General features: G+C 39.8%; 1 protein-coding gene across 1 annotated transcript; it reads left to right on the top strand.

The window, feature by feature from the left end:
- The first annotated feature begins 1,183 nt into the window (after positions 1-1,183).
- On the top strand, positions 1,184-20,344 carry GALR1 (galanin receptor 1). The gene is made up of 3 exons (XM_054641759.2): positions 1,184-3,219; positions 9,463-9,528; positions 12,950-20,344. Exons 1-3 carry the CDS (start codon positions 2,518-2,520, stop codon positions 13,265-13,267), a joined length of 1,086 nt encoding a protein of 361 aa, XP_054497734.2. The 5' UTR covers positions 1,184-2,517; the 3' UTR covers positions 13,268-20,344.
- The last annotated feature ends 1,797 nt before the right edge of the window (positions 20,345-22,141 follow it).

The raw sequence follows: 22,141 nt of genomic DNA, 5'->3' as shown, positions 1-22,141 counted from the left end.
TCTTTTGCAAAGACATGAAATTTATTTTCTTAAAGTGCAATGCAATATTTTTACTATTTTTCTTCCTCATAGTTTTTCAACTAGTTCCTGTATTTAACTATATATTTATTTGTACTGAATTCATAACAGCTTTTCCATCTCAACTTTCTTTTGCATGAAAATTTTGCTCAGTCTAGATAAGAAGACCAGTGGTTTAATATGTCAATACCTGTTTGGTTATGACAATCTTAACAGCAATCATGGGTGTTTTCATGGGTGGGAACTTTCATTCATTCATGTAAAAGCTGATGCCTGGAGGTCTGAGAGAAAAGCTACAATACAGTTGTATTCTTGGGGTTTTTTCCCCCTAATACTCAGGGTAGCCTTATAGGAACTGTATAGGAACTTTATATTTGTAGCAGAAAATCAAAGCTTGAACCACAGAACTCTCAGTTAAATATCCAAAGGAAACCAATAGTCAACTCTCCCATCCAAATCACTAATGTGATTTTCAGTTTGATTCCCGCTAAAATTGATTTTGTTTCTCTACCCACTTTTCCTGCTTACTTTTCTGCTAAGTGTTATATCCTTTGTTCTAACCTTTCAGGCTATTCTGTACAAAACATATTATTTTGCGAGAAAACAGAAGTGTGAGTGATGAGGACCAGCAGCATATCAAATGCAGGATTGCATTAGCTTCATCAAAACCAGGGCTGCACTCCAGACATCCTGGAAAATGAGTGGTGTCTGGCAACATGACATGATTCAAAAGCAAACCATCAGTCGTATTCAAAGCGTTTCTTGTATCTCCTTCACCACATGAAGGAATTCATAGGCAAACACAGGCATCAGCAACACTAGGAAAATCTATAGACTTCTGTTCATTTTCACAATATGTTCAGAGACTTTCCAAAAAGTGTGTGATATCTGATGTATCCTAGAAATGTTTAACAGTGTTCTTTCTCACATCCCTTGCAGAAGTAGAGACTAGTAGATTTGCATGGTAATCAAACATGTCAACAAAATTGTAAAGAATGCACATTTCAAAATATTCCAAACCCAAGTCTTTGAGGAATCCCTACTAGCTTATTTTTGCTTGATATATTTATAAATACTTAAATTAGTTACAACAGATGTAGAAACCAGCTCAATCCAAAGAGAAGTTTCTTAGATCTATATAAACTGAATTGTGCTCTCCTGTGATGTGTTCCTTCAGACTTAATGGAGCAGACCATACATTAGTTTAATTAAAATCTACATCTGCAGAAGTCGATGGCTTGCAGTCAGCTGATGGGCAGCTGCTGAGATGCTTCAATATAAGTAGCAAAAAGAAAGGTAGAAAAAAAACCCTGTCAAACTGCAGACTGAAAAACATGCAAACAAAAGCTCTCTGCCTGCAACAGCACATCTGGGCAGCTCTGTTGGTCACTGCTGCTGCCAGCTGTAGCTCACTGACTGGTAATTTGGAAACAAATGGATATAAAACCGCAGGCAAATCCCTTTCTTTCACAAGGTGTATGCGCCGGTGAGAATATTCTCACGAACTCGCATCCGTGTGCTGGAGGAAGTTTCATGTTTACCCCCGTTCTGCAAGGACTGCCTTTCCAGGAGCTCCCGTTCCGGCCCCGTGCAGCGCTGCCCGCGGCTGCCCGGCTCCGAGGGGCCCGCGGGCCCCCAGCACGGATGCGCTCCTGCCGCGGCGGAGATCCTGAACGTCGTGATTTGGCAGTGAAAAGCGGCTAGACTTCCTATTCCAATTCTTTTGCTTTATGTGTGTGTGTGGTTTTTGGGTTGTTGGTTTTGGTGGTTTTTTTAATAGGAAGGCGTGACAATGTCTGCTGCCTTTTGTCATTTGAGATACTCGGTGATTGATGGAGGAAACCTGTGAAGGAGGTGAGAAGAGTGAGCACAGGGGGCGCTTCGTCTGGAGAAACTCCTGCTGCCGGCTACCTGTTGAGGTGGGTTCACGCGGGCGCTTCATCATTTCTGTCTGTCCAAGCGAGTTCATTGATGCCCGGCCGGACCAGCCGAGCGCCGCCTAGCCCTGCTGGGGGACACGGCTCCCGAGCCTCCCTGGGAGCGGCGGCACCGAGCGGAGAGAAGTTTTCCGGGGAGAAGACCGGGATTCCGGCTGCCGCCCTGGGTGGGGGAACACCTACAAGCCGAAGGGTGGGAAGAAAAGGCGGGGGGAAATAAAGAGGGCAAGAAAACCCCACCTCCCCTTTCTCCGAGGACACGTTCCCGGGGAGCTCAGTCTCCCGAAGCAGCGCAGAGGCGCGGAAGCTCCGCGGGCGGGGCGGGCGCGGCCGGAGCGCCTCCCCGGCGGCGGGGGCGGCGGGCCCAGGCCCGGGGCAGAGGCGGGCGGACCGCGGCTGCGGAGGGCGGCGGGGCTGCCGCGCCGGCTCCGCTCCCGGCAGCGCAGGCTGCGCCCAGCGCGGCGGCGCCTCCGCCCTTCCCTGCCCGCCGCTGGTGGGGCGGCTGCCCCGGGCTCGCCGCGGTCCCAGGTGCCGGGAAGTTTGCACGGCGCGCAAGGGAAGGATGGAGCCAGCAGAGCCCGCGGCGGCGCCCCTCAACCTGTCCCGAGCCGCGGCAGAGACGCCCCGCGGGGAGTTCAACCTGTCCGGGCTGCCGGAGGCGGAGGGGAAGCCCCTCTTCGGCATCGGCATCGAGAACTTCATCACCTTGATCGTCTTCGGTTTAATCTTCACCCTGGGGGTGCTGGGCAACACCCTGGTGATCACGGTGCTGGCGAGGAGCAAGCCAGGCAAGCGCCGAAGCACCACCAACATCTTCATCCTCAACCTGAGCATCGCCGACCTGGCCTACCTGCTCTTCTGCATCCCCTTCCAGTCCACGGTCTATGTGCTCCCCACCTGGGTGTTGGGAGCCTTCATCTGCAAGTTCATCCACTACTTCTTCACCATCTCCATGCTGGTGAGCATCTTCACGCTCTCGGCCATGTCTGTGGACCGGTACGTGGCCATCGTGCACTCCCGACGCTCCTCAGCCTTGCGCGTCCCCCGGAATGCGATGCTGGGTGTGGGGCTCATCTGGGCGCTCTCCTTCGCCATGGCCTCGCCTGTGGCTCACCACCAGCGCATCTTCCACCGTGAGACCAGCAACCAGACCTTTTGCTGGGAGTTCTGGCCCAACCCACGCCACAAGAAGGTCTATGTGATTTGCACATTCATCTTCGGGTATCTGCTCCCGCTGCTGCTCATCTCCTTCTGCTACGCTAAGGTGGGGCAAGTGTAAATGATGGGAGGGACACAGTGGTGGAAAAGGTGTCCATGAGCCATAGGGTCATTTCTGGGCATGTGGAGGGACTTGTCAATGTTGGGAGAAAAAGGAGCAGGGGTGAGTTTGTGCCACAAAGGGAGAGGGCAGGTTTTATAGCTGAGGAATGTCTGAGGGGTGATAACGTATGTTCAATATCACAGAGAGGTCAGAACAGGGATTGCATGGGGTGAGTGGGGAGAGGTGTTCTGGCAATTAGTGGGGTCTCCCTGACAGATTTCCTTGTTGCAGAATGCTAAGAAGCCCCGTGCTCTGCTGCTTTCTCCATCACCATAACTCTTAATTTCTTGTAGTGCTGTGTGAGGAGTTTTACTCAATAAAGTACAACAAAGCAACAAGTTGTTCATACTTCAGATGAAGCATTGTGGTTCTTTAAAATGTACAGTGGACTTGAAAGTGACAAAAATTATCTGTTTGGTGTTAAGAGTAAAATGTGCTTTATGCTGCCTGGTCCCTGTGGTGCCATGTCTTGCCTCAGTTGAAGTCGACGAGGGAGTTACCTCTGACTTCGGCAAAGGCAGGTGGTTCCAGGGAGCAGGGCAGGAGAACCCAGGCAGGAAAAAGCAATAGTTAAGGGGGCCTGAATATGGGTATTTAAGGACATTTCTGCTTAAGCAAATTGTCACATTTTTCTGGAGTAATAATTGCAGCCTTCAGCATACGATCCTCTGCTTGCTGCTGAACAGGACCTGGAACACCAGTTGCTACCTGCTGGTATCTTGCTGTTTCTGTGCCAGCTGCCTTCAGTTGCAGGATTTCTCCTTAGGCAGTGATTTACATTTGAGAGGATAGGATGGCTCTTGCAAATACCGACTGCTTAATTCAGTTCTTCTACTGGCAAGTTCAATAGATGTACCTGAAGTATTTAATTTGAACAAGTAATTTTATGTTCTGCTCAGTTTCATATATATTACATCAGCTTAATTGTGATGTGCAAATTGAGGCTGTAACATTGTCCAACACTGATGAAACCAAGGCATGCAGAACGCAAAGGACAACATTTCTAAATGGCTGTTCATAGTGGAAAAAATGCAACCTGGCAAATGAAGCAGAAACACAAGTTTTCATACATAAACCAAATCCTGCTTTCCCTGAATGAATACACTGGTATTTCATCTACTGTGGTGAATATGACTGAGCTGTAGTGATAGATTGTCAGTTTGAGGAAAGTATTACACGTTGCAGGGAGAACACTACAGAATGTGTGCACAGAGGGCTTTCAGCTACTAATTCTTCCCTTTTTCAGAGCCAAAGTATCTTCTGTTTCAGCATAAATGGCCTTTGAAGTCTAATTATATGAGAGAAGATTAAAAAGAAATCTTTCAAAATTAGCATAGTCCTGTACAGTGTAGGCATGAAATAAGCAAATATGCTTTACCAGAATATCTGGATAGTAAATAAAACACACTCTGTCATTACAAAGCACCTCTACAGAAGTAAATCTCTCAGTATTAATAGGTAGTTAAAAAAAAAAACCAAAAAAAACCCTCCAAGCCAACAAAAGCAACTCTATGTGAAAAATATGCCCAAGAACAAGTTAATAAAATCAAGGCCACTTGAAATTACAATAGAATTGTGTGCTTAAACTATTGCCAGGCTCGGGTCTCACTGTGGCTTTGTGATGTGTTTTGAGCCTATGTGTGTGATCCTGCTTGCCTCGCAGTCAGGCTGGAGGAGCTGACCCGAAGGGGTGAATTTTAGAAGATAGCTAGGAGATAGCTGGTATTCCCATCAGTTTACAGGCTGAAAAGTGCCGTGATTTGTACAGAGCTATCGAAGGTATTTGTACCCTGCAGCTAAAGACTCACTCCTGCCCTCTTTAGGAGCCACTGACAAACCTCCAACTGCAATATTTTGGGACAGAGAGTGCCTTCTCAGGCTGAGCAACCCCAGCTCCCTCAGCCTGTAGACATTAGGAGACATTAATCTCTGCATTAGTTTCTTATGGACTTCACTGGTTTTCATGAACTGTGGATCAGGGAGATAACGCAATCTTCTGCTGCAGTAAATTAAGACAAATGACACTTATTTCTCGATTTGAATATATTGCCTTTTCCAGACTCCTTTAAGGCAGTTCTGCCTCTTTCATAAACTAATTGCAATTGAACTTTCAGTTTTGAAAGTCTCATTTTTTAGGCACTCTAATAGGGAGCCAAGTTCTTTTTCTCTCTCATTTCACATTTATATAGCAGAGATTTGTATTTTTCCCATGGATAACAATGCTATTACAATGTACAAAGTGCTGAAGTAGTGCCAGGTATTTGGAAGCAGTGTCCTCCCAAAATATCTCATGGTGATACATGCTCTTCAGGCAGAGATTTATGAGATCATGCTCTGTCTTGTGTGTACAGCTACCTCTTTTCTTTCTTCCAAGTAACATTAGTTCAGTTTTAATGCAAATGTTTGATAGAGCAGTGAAAATTAAGGATACTTCCCTAGTTTTGTGAAAACAGCAGACAAGGAAGAAGGTGGAGAGTCTCCATTATCCTCTCTCTTTTAAGGAGTCGGTTTGCATTCAGCTGTTAAACACCAGACAAGCCATAAAAGGAGAGGTCTTACTGATGTACAGGGAAGATACATCTTTTTGGGAACACCGTAAAAAAGTCACAAATCCATAGAACACATGCACTTATGTTACACACATTAAAGGTCATTCTAAATCAAGTCTTTGACTTTTTATGGAAGAAGAGAGATTGCTAATTCTATGTTCTCTCTTTCCTCAGAGAAGTACTCTTGAAAGAAGGTTACTACGTCAGAGGGAGGAGCAGTGATTATGTAGTGATCAGCTGAGTCTCAGCACTGTGTACTTACCTTGTGTTCTGACTCTTTTATTGCTTATCTTTTTACTTGCTGTATTTTTGTAATGCTGACTTTTTGTATGTGTTTCATAACAGTGCCACAACATTTGCTCACTAATATCTCCTTAAAGGCTAAAGTGATAAATGATTCCCAGGCAGCTTCTAACAGTTGACATCTGCCAGAGTTGTGCAATCTTACAACTAATTTTGGGTACCTCCATTTTTCAAGGATTCACTCCTTGTAAGTCAGGCCTCTTTCAATCAAACCTTTAGGTTGGACACCTATAGTTATTAACAAACATTTCCTTTTATAGATGCATAATGTTAAAAGCTTTCTTTAAAACAAATATGTCTTGCCTTAAGAATGTTTCCATTGTTATCTATCATTCTGAACATTCTGAATTCATGTCATGTATGATTTACAGACTTGGTTAAAACTAAGCTATAAAAAGTAACCGCCTCAACATAAAATACAAGCTTATCTGGCTTTGGATATTAAATCCTAAATTTTGCTGAGCAGCAAGGGGAAAAGTTTATTAAACTTCACTGAAAGAGAAAAATAAAAGCTATGACACGTTAGTAACACACTCTTAATTGAAGGAGGATGAAGAATAGGATGACAATAGAAGTAGTGACATTACTTTAAAACATGGATTGCAGGCAATAACACTTGAATTTCAATCAGGTTCATACTACAAAGGTGGTTCAGAATGTAATGCTTACATTATCTGTAAACCAAGAAGTTCATTCTTACTTGACAGTGACCTTGTGCAGGCTTTCCTTCTGCATGATTTTCAGTGGCTGATAATGAGGGTGTGGTCAGTGGAATGCCAGACAGCAAACATGGTTTTTAACACTGTAGACTTCAAACTTTCATAATGTTTGGTAGACTTATGTGAATAGGCGCAGGTAGTTGAAGTTATTTTCTTCACTCCTGTATTAGAAAAATCTCTCTCAACTCGATTTGGTCAAAGTCTTCAGTCAGGGCTCTCAAGACATCTTGAATGTAGTTTCTGAAACAATGGGAAAAAAGAATAATTTAAAAAATACTTTAAAAAGAGAAAGAGGAAGGCAGGAAGGAAGGCAGGAAGGAAGGAAGGAAGGACGGAAGGAAGGAAGGTGGGTGGGTGGATGTCATGAGTGGTATCTTGGCCACAGTCTGTACCAGACTAGATCCTACAAGTCTCCTTATAGTCTCTTACACAACAACATAATTTTCTTACCACAGCACCCCACCCTCATCTCCAGAAAAGAGGGAAGCTGATCTCTGAAAAGCAGGTACAGGAAAGCTGGAGATGAAAATAGTATGAGGCACATTGTAGAATTATTCAGGCTGTTAGAGGAAAAATTGATTATTCATTGGCCCAGAGAAGAGGCAATTTGAACAGGATAGTGGAGAGTGTCTTAGATTTGCCATGTAGTGTTTGTGCATAAACATGGCTCTTTTTTAATACTCCATGGCAGTCTCTGTAGGTCTTTGAGAGCTGTTCCACTGCTGTTGATAAGTAATTGCATTTTGCCTATTTCTCTTGCTGCTACTTTTCATGCCATCTGGTACAATACTATGCCAATATGTTTTCACTGCAAATACTTATTTTATGAAATGTGTATGCAATCAGAAAGAGGGAAGCTGATAAGATTCATTTGAAGGTTATAATCCAAATTGACAACAAAACCCTCCTCCATCACCTCCCACCCCCCTCAAATATGCAATTTACCTGTTTGGTCTCCTGCATCTTTCTTTGAACTGGAGAGAGATACAATGCAAAACTTTGGGCTAAAAGTTTCAGAACAGAAGAAAAAAATGTTTGTTACTTTAAAAACTATTTTGCAGTTCTGATCTCTGCGAAGAGTTTATCTGACTTTAGTTTTGGGCTGTGAAGGACAATCCCTGAGTGGCACATGATGGGACTTGCAAAGGTCCAGCAGAAACAGCCCATCACTATAAGTTATGTGAAGGGGGGTATGATAGATGAAGCAGCATTGATGGGACATGGACATAATTGCATTCCTCCCATGCCTTTTTTTTTCAGTTTTATGTTTTTCACTGACAGACTCAGCAATTCAGCTGGTCTCTACAGGGTGATTGGAGGTGAATAAAATGTCTGTGTGCGAGACAGTCATCTCCCTGTTCTGCTTTTGTCTTCTTCTGGGATTCTGTCCTTTCCTTTGGGTCTGCTTCATACTGAAGAAGAAAGAAATGAAGTCAAAATGGGACTTTCCCAGGGAAAGCCCATTTATTTTTCTCCTGCTTTTTCTTAGCTCAGGTTATCCCCCAGAAGTGGCCTGGATAGTGTTTCCAAATAGGAAGTGCACGCAGGGTGAGCCCAAGGGCAGTACACAGGCTGCACAAATGAACTGCACTTACAATATTTAGTGGTTATAAGTAATTTCTTTTTTTTTTTAATTGTTGTTGGTGTTTCTCTGGTATCTAAGAGTAGATACCTAAAAAATAAGTCTGCTGATGAGCTCTGGATATTCATAAATACCATCTTACTTCTTTTAAATTAATATGTGTGTCTATAAAATTCAAATGCCAAAGTCTCTAGATCATCTTGACTGATGTCTGTCCTAATAGTGGTTAGCTGTGCAACCCAAAGAACACAGAGAAAATGTCACCAGATTATATGAAACAATCTGAATTTGGACTCTTTTCCCCAACCCAAGATCTCTGCATCCTCTATGCAAGACCTTATGTGCAAATAATTATATTAAAATTTGGACCCTGCTCTTGGACGATGAGCCTTTTAGTGATGTATTTTTAAAATTGGGTTCTGAAAGATGCATGGTGAGTATCACATTGTTGTGAAAAGTCATGCCTCATGTGTCATGCCTCATGTGTCATCTTTCATTTTAGTATAAATTATTCTTGAAAACCTAAGCTTCTTTCAAAGATCAAATAGTGCCAGCATCTTGATTATACTAATCAAGAATCCATCTGAAGGAAACAAATTATACAGGTGACTCAGAAAAGCTCTGACTCAAAACATACACTTTTCTTATGTTACACACACTAAAGGTCATTCTAAACCAAGTCTTTTGACTTTTTATGGAAGAAGAGAGATTGCTAATTCTATGTACAAGATAGATTTCCATCCATTTCCTTGTTAATTTGTGATATGTATTTGTTATGTAATACATTTGAATATTTTAGTAAGAATTTAGTTCTGGTCTGCTTTGTTTTTATTGGTTCACATGGGCTCACATATGTAATTCTTTTGATTTTCTTACTGTGCATGTTTGAAATGTGTAAGCTGGTTCAGTGATGTCTGTTAGTGAATCATGCAGCTGTGGAGAGCACAAGAGTACTCTAAGATACACAGGTTTGAATTTTGTTTGAATACAAATTGGGGAAATTTGATAAAGAGATGCAAATTAATCTTTTCAGGTTCTTAATCATCTGCATAAGAAGTTAAAAAACATGTCAAAGAAGTCAGAAGCATCCAAGAAAAAGGTATGTTGCATTCACTGCAAATACTCATTTGTATGTATTTTAGTTTTATGGCTAAGCTAATTTGGTACTTGTTGCTAAAGATCTAACAGAGAGAAGAAATTAAAATGAAGTATTTAATTAAATGTTCAGTGTCCCTCTCAACCTAGCAGATCAGAATCTTTTCTGATCCAGGTTTTCCATCACATTGCATCAAGCCATTACCTGAGATCCTCATATCTGGAACTTCAGAGCATCTGAAATTTAGGAACAGGGAGACAACCTGTCTTTTGTGTTAATTTTTTTTTCTTTTTTTTTTTTCTCACTGACATTTTCCCCTGACTTGTAAATCATGGGAATTTTAATTTTCTTTTTTTAACTGGCTGATTTTGTAATGTTTTAGTGAATGATTCCTAGGTTGTATGAAGGACCTTTAAAATGAAATTTAGTGTCCTTCCCAAGGAGTCTAATAAGAGACTTTTAGTGATTCTCCAATTCTTCTATTGATTTTCCACATAATGTTTTCTTCTCTTACATTCAAGACGTGAGTTATGTACTGGATACAAATAGAATCATGAAAGGTCTTTAAAGAAGAATATAAGCTTCATGATTTAGAACAATATTTGAAAGATGCATTTAAACAGAGAATTTGTCAGTTATAATGTGGTTGTGATTTTTGAGCAGATTTGACCACAGTGATCATTTGACTAACTTCTCATTTTATGGATGTGGAAGAAAAACCCCTTAAGCTACAGCTCTTCATTTGATCTGATCACTATTTTCATATGGGCATGGAGAGTGCCTGCAATGTAAATGAGATATACATGGACTCAACAGGGATTAAGTACTCTCTCATTTATGCATTCTCTATTTTTTTGAAAAATATCCTACTCAATAGATTTTGATTCCTAGAATTAAAAGCATTATGGCACTGTCTCAGTAAAATACTTAAAAATACTTAACATATATACTTTTGCATTTAATGTTGTCAAGGCCAAAGGTATAGTTTTCAAGACATTTTGTACTTTGCCATCTCTCATCTAAATTCTTCTCAAACTGGAAATCTCTCTGCATTTCCTCTAACCACTAACTCTCAAAAATTGCAGATCTGACTAGGGATTAACTTTCATAGCTTCAGGATAAAGCATTTCAGATATGATCAAGACTTGGATGTATCAGGTTACAGTGGCCAAAGAGAAAAAAAATGCAAAAAGCAATCCAGATATTTTTTTGCCTTAGAAGATGAGTTTCTAAACCGAAAGCCTAACTCATGTTTTTCAAAGTGACTTAGTCTTCCTTAGTGTGTTAGTATTTTCTCTAGTTACCATGTCTTTCTTCTTTTCCTTCTACTGTCTTGTGAAGAATGCATTTCAGATGAAATTATACATTTTTAGCTTTAGTCAAACATTTAGGAACATTCTAATAGCAGAATCTTAAAATAAATTTACTGCATGTGAGGAAAAAAATAATGAAAAATATTAATTTGCCTAAATTCTATTTTTCATGGTTTTTGGTCACAAAGCATCAATATTAATGTCATATATTTCAGGTGGGTTTTATTTGCTAATGAGATACCCTAAGCAAGCTCCCAGTAAGTAAAAACGAGCTGGTCTTTAGTGATACTTTGCTTGCAAGACAAAGGGATGATTTTGGAAAAGTGAGCTCTGAAGTTAGGCTTAAAAGGAATATTGGGATAAAGAAGATGTTGTGAGATTTCCTAACACAAAGTTGCTTTTTCTGCAGAGATGAAATACCTTTAGTAACAGTTAAAAGAGACACATTGTCACCCTCTGCTTTCAGATGCATATATAGCCTATTGAATGTCAGTGATTTTCCTGGTTAATTTTTTTTCAGAATTTTGAGCAAACTGAAGTAAATGCCTCTTTTGAAGTAATTGTATATGTGGTATCCTGAAAATTTATTTTTACTTGGAATATTAACCCATTGAACACATCAATCAGAGAATAAACTGCTCTTAATTTATGCAGTCTTGTTAGAACACAATCTCCTGATAAAACCTGAAAAAGAAGATATCTCTGTGGCTGTTTGAGTGGCAACTGTTTTAAACTCCATAGGGCTAAGCAGAGGAATGGCTTATGAAAACAGATGCTTGCTTTAGACTAAACATGTTATATTAACTGCAGATTTAATGTCCTTTGGTTTCTATTGTGAGATTATACTGACCAACAACAGCATCTGTCATAAGTCATTTTGGCCTGTTGCCACAGAAATCAAAATGTTTTTCACATAAGTTTTTCTAAGCTAACTCATGTTCTGATTAGTTAGGTCAGTCTTAATTATTACTGAGCATTAATCAGTTCAAGAAGTATAGACCAAGTTCAATAAACTAGCAAGAAATCTACATATTTTCTATGCTGCAATATTTATCACTCTGTGACCCCGGGTTAGTTTTGCATGTGAAGAAGTTATCAGAAAAATTATGTTATAAAAAGTTACTATAGAAATTATAATGGCTCATGACATAATATGGTTTGGAATTATTATTAGACTTTTATTTGGAGACTTATTTTAGTTAAAAGACGTACTTAGTAGAGGAATATATATTAATTAGGCCACTGCAAAGCACTAACTGCTGTTTCTGAAGTATGTAAAAGCTAAAGAAAATATTGACAGTCAAATCCATTGTGCCCTGACAGAACACCTGCAGCACCTGAATGGTCCCTACCAACTCATTCTGGAGCTTAGAATGGGTCTAGTGAAATTGATGGTCCTCTCATAGATAGTAGAAGTGGAGTGTGGAAGCAGCACTGAGGATATTTTATGTTCCATTTTTTAATTTAGTGTGTTGGGTGGTGAACTTTAACTTCCAGATTGGTTTTGATAATGTGCAATTATCAGAAATTTCAAGCCCTTTTTTTTTTCCACTAGTTGTATCCCAGAATGTTGTTGTATGACTCTGTGGAAATTCTGTGTTTAAAGGAGACACTTCCAAAAAGTCTGTAAGCACTTGAGCAAGCTCTAAGCTTTTCCACCAGCTGCCTTCATGCATAATAGATCTCTCTTGAAATTTTAATCAGAAATTATTGTGCATGGTACTAAAATTCATTGGATCTGGATGAGATTTCCCAAAGACCCTTGTTGTCATTATTTTACAGCAGGTTTAGGTGCACTTCAGAAAAGGCTAAGCTTTTGTGTAGGGAGTTAGGAACGTCATCCTTCACCTTGGAGGAAAGTTGTGCATTTGCTGTTTACTATGACATTTTCCAAGGCTGGGGTTCTCCTTGTGGTAATTCATTGTGCAAAATAAAGCCCATATAAATAATGGGGTGAAATCAGTAACAAATATTGCAGTGTGTTCCCTCTCAGTATACTTTTTGTTGTGGTTTCTTTCTTTTTTTTCATCCAAATAGGAGTTTTGAAGTAGGTTTCAGGCTGATTCTTTGAGTGCTCATCAGACATATGTGTTTTCCTTTCCTTGTCTCAGACAGCACAGACTGTGTTGGTGGTGGTAGTGGTTTTTGGCATCTCCTGGCTGCCTCATCACGTGATCCATCTCTGGGCTGAATTTGGAGTTTTCCCACTGACTCAAGCCTCCTTTCTCTTCAGGGTAACTGCACACTGCCTGGCTTACAGCAATTCTTCTGTGAACCCAATCATATATGCATTTCTATCTGAAAATTTTAGGAAGGCCTACAAACAAGTCTTCAAATGCCAGATTGGTAATGAGTCACTTCTGAATGATGCTAAGGAAAATAAAAGTCGGATAGATACACCACCCTCTACCAACTGTACCCATGTGTGAATGTTGAGAAGCCCTGTATGTTGGCTCTTCCTTTATGTAAACTAAATACCAAGAAAAAGAAAAAGCACAATGAGCTTTATCCTGGGTTTATCTCGATAAAGCTAATTGGTATTTAATGTACTGAAGTTTCAGTTGTAACCAAAGTTTGTGAAACTCATATGAAAGTAACCTGGGCTGATCCTTTGCATCTCAGATAGCTTTGTCAAATAAAGCTCTTGGACTTTCATAGATATTTGAGAAAAAAAATGTTGAAATGATATGTCTGTATTCTTACTCTCTAATCATACAAAGGTACAAGAAGATGTTGATGTGGTCAGGTAACTTTGTGACATCTTACTCCGTGAAAGTGAAAAATGGATACATTTCCTGTCCTACAGACAATAAATACTGGACTGCTGTGATTTCAAAGAGGAGAGCTTTTGTTTTCTCTTCAGATTGTTTTAACAATGCCTTTTTTCTTTTTAAGTAAAGTAAACCTGGGCTCTGATTTGGAGTTGGAATAAGTTGTGTACAACTTGAGGCAATTGCTTTAGAGAGGAAATGCTATTTCTATCTGTTTAGCTGGTTTTAATATGTCTTACTGAGTAAGGATTGTTTTTCCACTTCATTTGGCTGCCTTACTGTATGCACAGAACTTTTGTGTACACTATATAGGGATTTTTTATGGCCTGTGTGTAATTGTACCAAAATGAGAATTTGTGTCTAACTGAGGGAAGCTTTTCTTCATGTGCTGCATATGCATGTATATGTGTGTTTCTTAATTTCATAGGCTTTGAGATGGAGATGCAGTTTTAAAAGTGCAATGTATACATATGTTTTAAATTATTATGTTTCATAAAGAAGATCTAGACAATGCTTAAGGACCTAAAGGTAGCATTCCCTTAAAAGTCGTAGGTGGAGCTTGATATCATGCAGTTTTAAACTGGAAATATAAAGAAGGTGGCATTTATATTAATGCAAAGTGCATAAGGTAAAGGGTACAATTCTGCAAATTCTTAGATAAAATTAGTTGTTTCCACAATTTTATAACTTTATTTAAAATGTCTTTAGGTGGTAAATCGCTAAAGAAGTAATGGAAAAACACTTACTCCTTTAAAAGCATTCCTTTAGCTGGAGTAAGACATGATTTTACCTATTTTTATTAATGACCCATAGACCCATAGAGCAAATCAAATTAAAGGCACCTCTGGACATCCTGTCAAGGCAGGGATACCCTCAGTTGTATCACTTCCCTGACTAGGCAAAATCTGAAAATTTCTAAGGATGGCAATCCAACAATATATTTGGAGCAACCTGTGCTAGTGCCTAATCACCCTCACTAAAATATTTTTCCTTATCCACAGCTGGGATTTCCCTTGAGGTATCTTGTGACCACTGCTTTCTTCCCTTTCACCGTGTACTGAAGTCTTTTCTCTAACTGACTAATGTGTAATTTTAAGATGGCCATTGAATTTCCCCTCAGCCTTCCCTTCTGGAACCATGTGCTGATCTGAGCCTCTCCTCAGGTCCCTGGCTGGATCAGTGGCCTTCCACTGCCCTTCCTCCAGGGTATCCCTCCCTCTCATGACCTGAGGTGTTCAAAACTGAGGAGTGTGTTCCAGATGTGGCCTCACAAGCACTGAGCAGGGTAATTGCTTGTCTTGACCCATTGGCTGGTTCTTGCTAATACAGCCCCATATTATTATAATTTATGGCTGCAAGGGTACACTGCTGACTTTTATTTAATTACAAGCCCTCGAGTCCTTTTCTACAGATTGGCATTGAGTCCCAGTCCAAGTGTCAGGACTTGGCTTTTGGCTTTCTGTATCTTCATGCATTTGATAGCTGTTTCCTCCATGTTTCCAGCTTACCAAGGGCCCTTTGAAGGGTATGCCTACTCTCCAGAATGCCCACCACTCCTCCAGGTTTGGTATTGTGTGTATAATTGCTGAGAGAGTCCTGAAACCTTCTCCTGGTCCTTAAAGATGCCAAATGGTGTTGGCCAGATGCTCTTTCAGATTCCTTTTCCTCTACAGACTTGCTTTAGAAAAATAATAATTCAGAGTGGTGGAACTTCAACTATTGAGAGCTAGCTCACACAAAAATAGCTATGTTTATGTGTCAGTACTGTCTGCTTGGAATCAGTAAAATAATATCAAAGACATGCTATTGCATGCATGGTGTTTGTGTCCATTCTTTCATGTGAAGAGACCATTTGATGATATTTCTAAGAATAAAAAAATATAAGTGTATATACAAATATATATTTTAAAAACCTCTCAATTGGAAAAGAAGGGTTTATCCATGCAGGAAATAATTTCCTGGGCTGGGATTGAGGTTTGGAGACAGCCTAGAAAGATGTTCCCTTGAGTTTTGAGATACTCATCGCCTCAAACACTCAAATTATTAAAGCATTATCAAACTTCAGCTGAATTTACAACACTAGGTAATTCCATGGTTTTGAAAATCGTACTTTTAATTTTTAAAAATTGCTGTTACATTATTTTGAATAAAAATTGGAATGCAAACATATAATTGTATACAAAATTATAATAACAAGCTGATTTTATTTTTTCATCTGGAGAAGAATTTTTTTCCTTAATTGTACATAATTTTAAACCTTGGTGCTTGATAGTAATGGAGATACTATCTGAAATTTTTAGGATGAGGGAGTGGGAGGGAAGGGACTTTTGCAACAACTAGTTAGAAGGTCCCACCTTGTTCCTGGTGAATGTCAGTAAAACTTCTACCTGAATTTCGGGCAAACCTTAAGAGGCAGCTGACACTCTAAAGCTCAGTTTCCTGCCTGGAAGATGTCTTTGTTGGCCTGTGTCTCTGGTGTGACTTGTCCTACTCAGCTGTGACACAAAGGTTCCAAATATAGCAGCAATGTTAATGTGTGCTCTGAACTGTGTGCAACCCTATACCCTTGGTCAGCAAGGTGTCCTGCCACAGAAATGGCTGATTTGGGTAGAAAATCAGGGAATGTATGCCAAGATCCCCTGCAACTGAGTGTTTGCTTCCAGGTTCTGAGCTTGTTGGCAGGGATTGTAGTTTCTGGTGGAAAGCAAAGCAAAAGTTGCACCTCATTGACTAGCTTAGTATGCTTTTTAAAATCTTTTCTAACCAGAAAGGTTGATTTTAATGTACATGAAGTAAAGGAAAGGAAAAAAAACATATTTCTCTGGCTAGGCCTGAGGAAATAATCCCACTGAATTCCATCCATTGTGTGAATTTGAAAATGTTATGCTGTACAAAACAAAATGGGTACCAGGAATTTTTTCTCAGATTCTCCTCAAACTAAGGCACTGTAGTGGGCTTCTAACAAAGTTTGCATTTTATACATTAGATTTTTTGCTTTGCACTACTTTTGCCTTAAAAAAATCTCATTAAAAGAGGTAAAGAAATTATTCCACTAAGGTTCTTAGTGCCATGTTTGCCCTGCCAGATTGTGAGAAGTGTGTTTGAGGTATAATAAAAAAATATTACAGCAGTGCTTTTCTTCTTCTAATAAAATCTAAAATACAATTCCAAGACATGTGTGGACCCAAATGCACACTGTGCACTGTTCTATATAAATCAGATTTAGGATCCATAGCCAAAAAAACCCCAATTAAATGGCACTTGACCAACATACTGTTGAATATATACAAACATGCAGTAAAATGAAGGAACTTGTGTAACTTTTATGCTCAGCTGTACTACTTCACAGGTAATTGCATTGTCCACTTACCACATTTTGAAGAAAGGAATCTTATTAGTGGCAAGTGAAGTTGACACTTAATTGCTGCTTCTGAGTAATTAAGCTACACTGTTCTCAGTCACAAGCATGTACTAAACATATGTAGTAATGTAATCATTCATAATTGCCTTAAATTCTTGTATCAAAAAATGTACAATTTCTTCAAAATTTCTGAATGTCTATGGTTGGTAACAAAATTTCATGCTGTAACAGATTACAAAGATATGCCCAAACTGGCTGAAAAGATATGTAAAAAAATATTATGACTGTATAAGGAGCAAACCTAAATTTTGTAGTTGACAATTTTTAAGTTATGGTCCTTTGAGCTTTATATTGCCTTTTACTTTGTGTACATGCATCTCTTCCTTCAAGCCTTAACTTTATTATTTTCATAATTGATTAGATCTCCATTTCAAAAAATAATGTCACTATCTCCAAGAGGTAAACATTAAGCTTTATATATTTAATGTTGCAGTGAAATAAATTTTGATTTAAATCCCACATTATAGGGAAGGAGAGGGATCTTTTTTATAAAATAACTCTGTGAATACATTATTTTATTATGTTATCTTCAAGGTTGCTTCACAGTGTGATGTGACACATTGAACCTAATGATATTTGTGGTATTTTGAGAAACAAGGACAGCAGAGAAAAGAACAGCAGAGAAAAGAACAGCTTGTATCTTACAGAGCTTGTGTTAGTGTTGTTTTCTGTACATGGGCAAATGTCAAAGACTAAAAAATTAAAAATTTGTGTTTGTTTCAATGTATAGTGCATGTAAAGTAGCGTGCATTTGTTCTGAGATAAATTGTACTTTGCATGAATTTTCAATGGATAGTTACAATAGCTCTGTACCATCACTTCTTGACTCTGTCATGTGAGATAGAAACTGCTTTCCTTAAAAAATGTTTACATAATAATTAAAAACAAGAAGCATCTTCAGGAAAACTTCTAGAAAAAACAGTGTAAACATAAAACTGAATAGAGTATGATGGCTAGATGTCACTAGGTGTTGAAAATGTAACTGATTCAACAATTACTCTGATTTTCAAGTATTTACATGGAGGAGGCATGGTCCTCCATTCTGGCTGGTAAGAAGTCTATTGAAATTTATGGAATATATTGATATTTCTTAACCAAGTGTAGTTTAAATCTCTGAAATTTATGTATAGTTTAAGAGACAGACAAAGAGAGTCAGATTCATATATTTGAATATGAGAAAAAACTATGAGTTCTTCAATGATGTGAAGTCCAAAACTATTTTATGAAAGCCTGTATGTGGCTCACTTTTGGAAGAAGAAAGCAGTCAAGTATGTGCATATTTGTCTGTATACTTGCTTTAACATTGATCAAAGGCTATTTCAATACAGTAAAAATATCTGGTTGAGCATGAAACTAAAATATATTAAGTTTTATACCTAATGAAAACCTTTTAAGCCAAAAGTAAATGCTACAGCATGGATTTAAAATTATGTACACTTTATCAATTTTACTGTGAACTCAAGAACCCTTTGTGTATGACATTTGTAGAAATGTTGGTGCACCTTAGGCAGATACATTTACTGGATGAAGACTGAGGTCTCATTTTATAGAAGTATTTCCCTAATGGCAGCATTCTCTTCTTGGAAAACTTTGTACAATTTCCATTGCATGGTCATTCCATTCCTCTATAAACATCTAGCCACACCTAAAATTTGCTGAAAAAAATAAAACCTCTCCTCTAGTAATATATCATCTGAGACACATAGACATTTCTAGCAACACCTGTCAAGAATTTATCAACTTGTTGAAGTTTAAGATTTTGAAAGAAAATACAAAATTACTGCTAATGTCTTGTAGTTGTGACATTTACAGTAGAGGTGATGCTGTGACAGTTCCTTTACACTGAATTTCACAATTTAGCACAAGCAAAATTTTAAAAGTTTTAAAAGAGTAAAATGAAAAGTTGTCTATTTAGGAATTAAGAACATGAGGCAAACTTTAAGAATTTATTATTGTAGTGGAAAATGATGAGTCTGATATTGCCAGTAAACTAAACATGACCATCAACCCTGTGTAACTGCAATGACCTGCATAGCCCCTGGAATCCCGAATTCAGAGGATATTGGCACTGGAGTTGAGCCACGGGAAGCACCACTGCAGGGGAGAGGCTTTCACAAAGACATTTCCTATAACTTCTTAAAAATACCAAAATACCCCAGCTGAACTGTGCTGGCAGTTCAGCACACCCTCCTAGCTAGACACAGTAGAGAAAACATAAGGAAACATTGATCAAGGTAAGGACAGGGAGAGATCTCTCACCAGTTACTGTCATGGAGATTCAGCTTGGGGAAGTTAGTTTAATTCATTACCAATCAAATCAGAATAGGAAGATGAGAAATAACACCAAATTTCAAAAATATCCTCTCCCCACCCTTCCCTTCTTCCTGAGCTCAACTTTACTCCTATTTTCTTTACCTCTGCTCCCTGACCAGCACAGGGGCACAGGGAATGGGGCCTGCAGCCAGTTAATCACACTCTGCCACTCCTTCCTCCTCAGGGGGGAGGCTCCTCACACTCTTCCCTTATTCCAGTGAGGCGTCCCTCCCACCAGTGACAGTCCTCCATGACCCTCTCCAATATGAGGCCTTGCCACGGGCTGCAGTTCCCCACAAACTGCTCCAGTGTCAGTCACTCCCACGGGGTGCAGTCCCTCAGGAACAGGCTGCTCCAGCATGGCTGCTCCCATGGGATCACAAGTCCTGCCAGCAAACCTGCTCCAGTGTGGGCTCCTCTCTCCACAAGGCCACAGGTCCTGCCAGGAGCCTGCTTCAGCATGGGTTCCCATGGGTTCCCAGCCTCCTTCAGGCACCCACCTGCTGCAGTTTGAGGTCTTCAGTGGCTGCAGGTGGATCTCTGCTCCACCATGGATTTCCACAGGCTGCAGGGGCACAGGTGCCTCTCCACGGGCTGCACCACAGGCTGCAGGGGAATCTCTGTTCCAGCACCTGGAGCACCCGCTCCCCCTTACTCTGCACTGACCTTGGTGTCTGCAGGGCTGTTTCTCCCACATGTCCTCACTTCCTTCTCCCACTGCAGTTTCCGTACCCCATGACCCCTTAGCTGTGCTGTGCCAGAGGCAATCCCTCCGTCACTGGTGTGCTCAGCCTTGGCCAGCAGTGGGACCACCATGGAGCTGGCACTGCTTCAGTCACACAGCTTCTGGCACCTTCTCCCTGCAGCCACCCCTGTGGCGGCCCCGTTACCAAAGCCAAGTGTCACTATAGGACACAAAATAACACAACACAGACACGCAGCACTCTCAAGGCAAAAAAAAAAAAAAAAAAAAAAAAAAAAAAAAAAAAAAAGAATATTTAATTTCTGACTCCAACATTTATAGATTTCCAAAAGTGACAGTGGATTGGAGGGTGACAATGCCACCTCTCCAATGACACTGGAGAAACCAACAGTCCATCGAATTTCTCCTCCTCCACAAAAGAATGCAAAACAATAAGTTATTTACATAAAGTGTGGGAGAAAGTTCGTTACAAGAATAACAAATCATTCTGTAAACATCAGAAGGCTTAGAGAAACTTTAAAAATCAGGGCGACAGCCAAGTGACATAAACTCAGGGCAGGGGGCTTTTGTTAGGAAGAGCCTTGATAACTTCACATTGCTCTGTATAGAGACAAACACCTCATGCTCTGCATCTCTGAAACCAGTGAGTGAGTTCGCAAGGTCACATACAGTGAAATTAGGCTATAGCAGTTGAATCTTAATTAAGAGAAAGGCTTAACAGTAAGCCATGGGTACAAATAATCTTAGAATGCTTAATGAACAAGTGTAATATATTCATCTTGTTTCAAATCACATCTGGCTATTTCTTGAAAGATTTTGTGTATTTCAGTTTCAAAATACGGACTACATGACAGCACTGCTGTGAGGAAGAAAATGCATCTTATATAACAGAGTATGTAGACCTTATGATCACAATGGCCCTTCTGGCCTTAGTCAGTTTGCACTCATATTTCTGTAATTAATAGTATGAGAGCTATGCATATATGAAGGACAAAAAACACAACAAAACTCAGCTATTATTCAGTCAATTAGTGATCATCTAAAGATGCGTAAAGAATGACTCCACAAGTGGGCGAAAGCCTGGAAAGGTCTTATGGTGATTAAGAAATGTGATTGAAAACTGGCATGTGGATTGCCATTGGTAGAGGAAAAAGGCAAATGATGCTGCATGATCTTCTCATCTTGCTTAATTACTTTTTGCCATAATTACTCTAAATGTAATCACTCCCCATTACTCATGCATAGCAATTTATTGTTTCCATGGGAACTATGAGCTGACGGTTGCCAGCCCAGTACAAACACCTGCATTTCCCTCCATAAATTGATGTGAAGGTCTTTTACCAACCTGTTGTGAAAGTATTGTAAAATCTTTGCAAGCTAAAGCCTCTGATAGTAAAGTTTTCAATTCCCCCTTGCTGATATGAAACATTATAAAATCTAATACTTCATTGAACAAATATAATCTGCCATGGTGTTTCTGATAGAGCAGTCAACATTTTGGGCAGATTTGTACAGGTTGTATGATAGATAAGCCTGTCCAATTTTATTTTAGGTGTCCTATGTGAGTTTTAGGAATAATAGTTATAAAATTGCTGCTTTCATGAATTCTCCTCACTTGCAATAGATGTACAACACTCTGATCGTGGCATCCTGTCTCTTTAGAGGGGTGCCCCCCTAACCTGCTGTCAGCAATCAACCTTTGTGGAAGATGCTACATGGTCAGACCAGCATCTCATCCCATTTATAGCTGCTTCCCAGCTTGCCTACATGCCAGGCTTCCAACAGAGTCGCAGGTGGGAAGGCTGATGTGAATGTGGGCCTTGCTGTTTTCAAGACTTCTGCTTCTCCTTACTAAATATACACAGATGAGGAGCTACAGATGAGGAGCAGAGAGATACTAAATATGCTACAGATGAGGAGCAGAGTGACTTGTTTGTCCTTCATAAGTAAGCCTAACTGGATCATGAGCAGAAAGACAACTTCTGTACTTTGAACCCTGAAATCTGTGGTAGTGCAATATCACAGTGGCCACAGGAAACACCTTTGCTTCCTTCTCCTTATCTTCTGTCATTTGCCACCGTAAGTGAAATTAATC

The sequence above is a fragment of the Agelaius phoeniceus genome, chromosome 1 (assembly GCF_051311805.1).
Source record: "Agelaius phoeniceus isolate bAgePho1 chromosome 1, bAgePho1.hap1, whole genome shotgun sequence".
In the NCBI taxonomy this organism is placed as follows: Eukaryota; Metazoa; Chordata; class Aves; order Passeriformes; family Icteridae; genus Agelaius; species Agelaius phoeniceus.
Note: the sequence above shows the minus strand (reverse complement) of the source record. Positions and strands in the feature narration are given on the sequence as shown.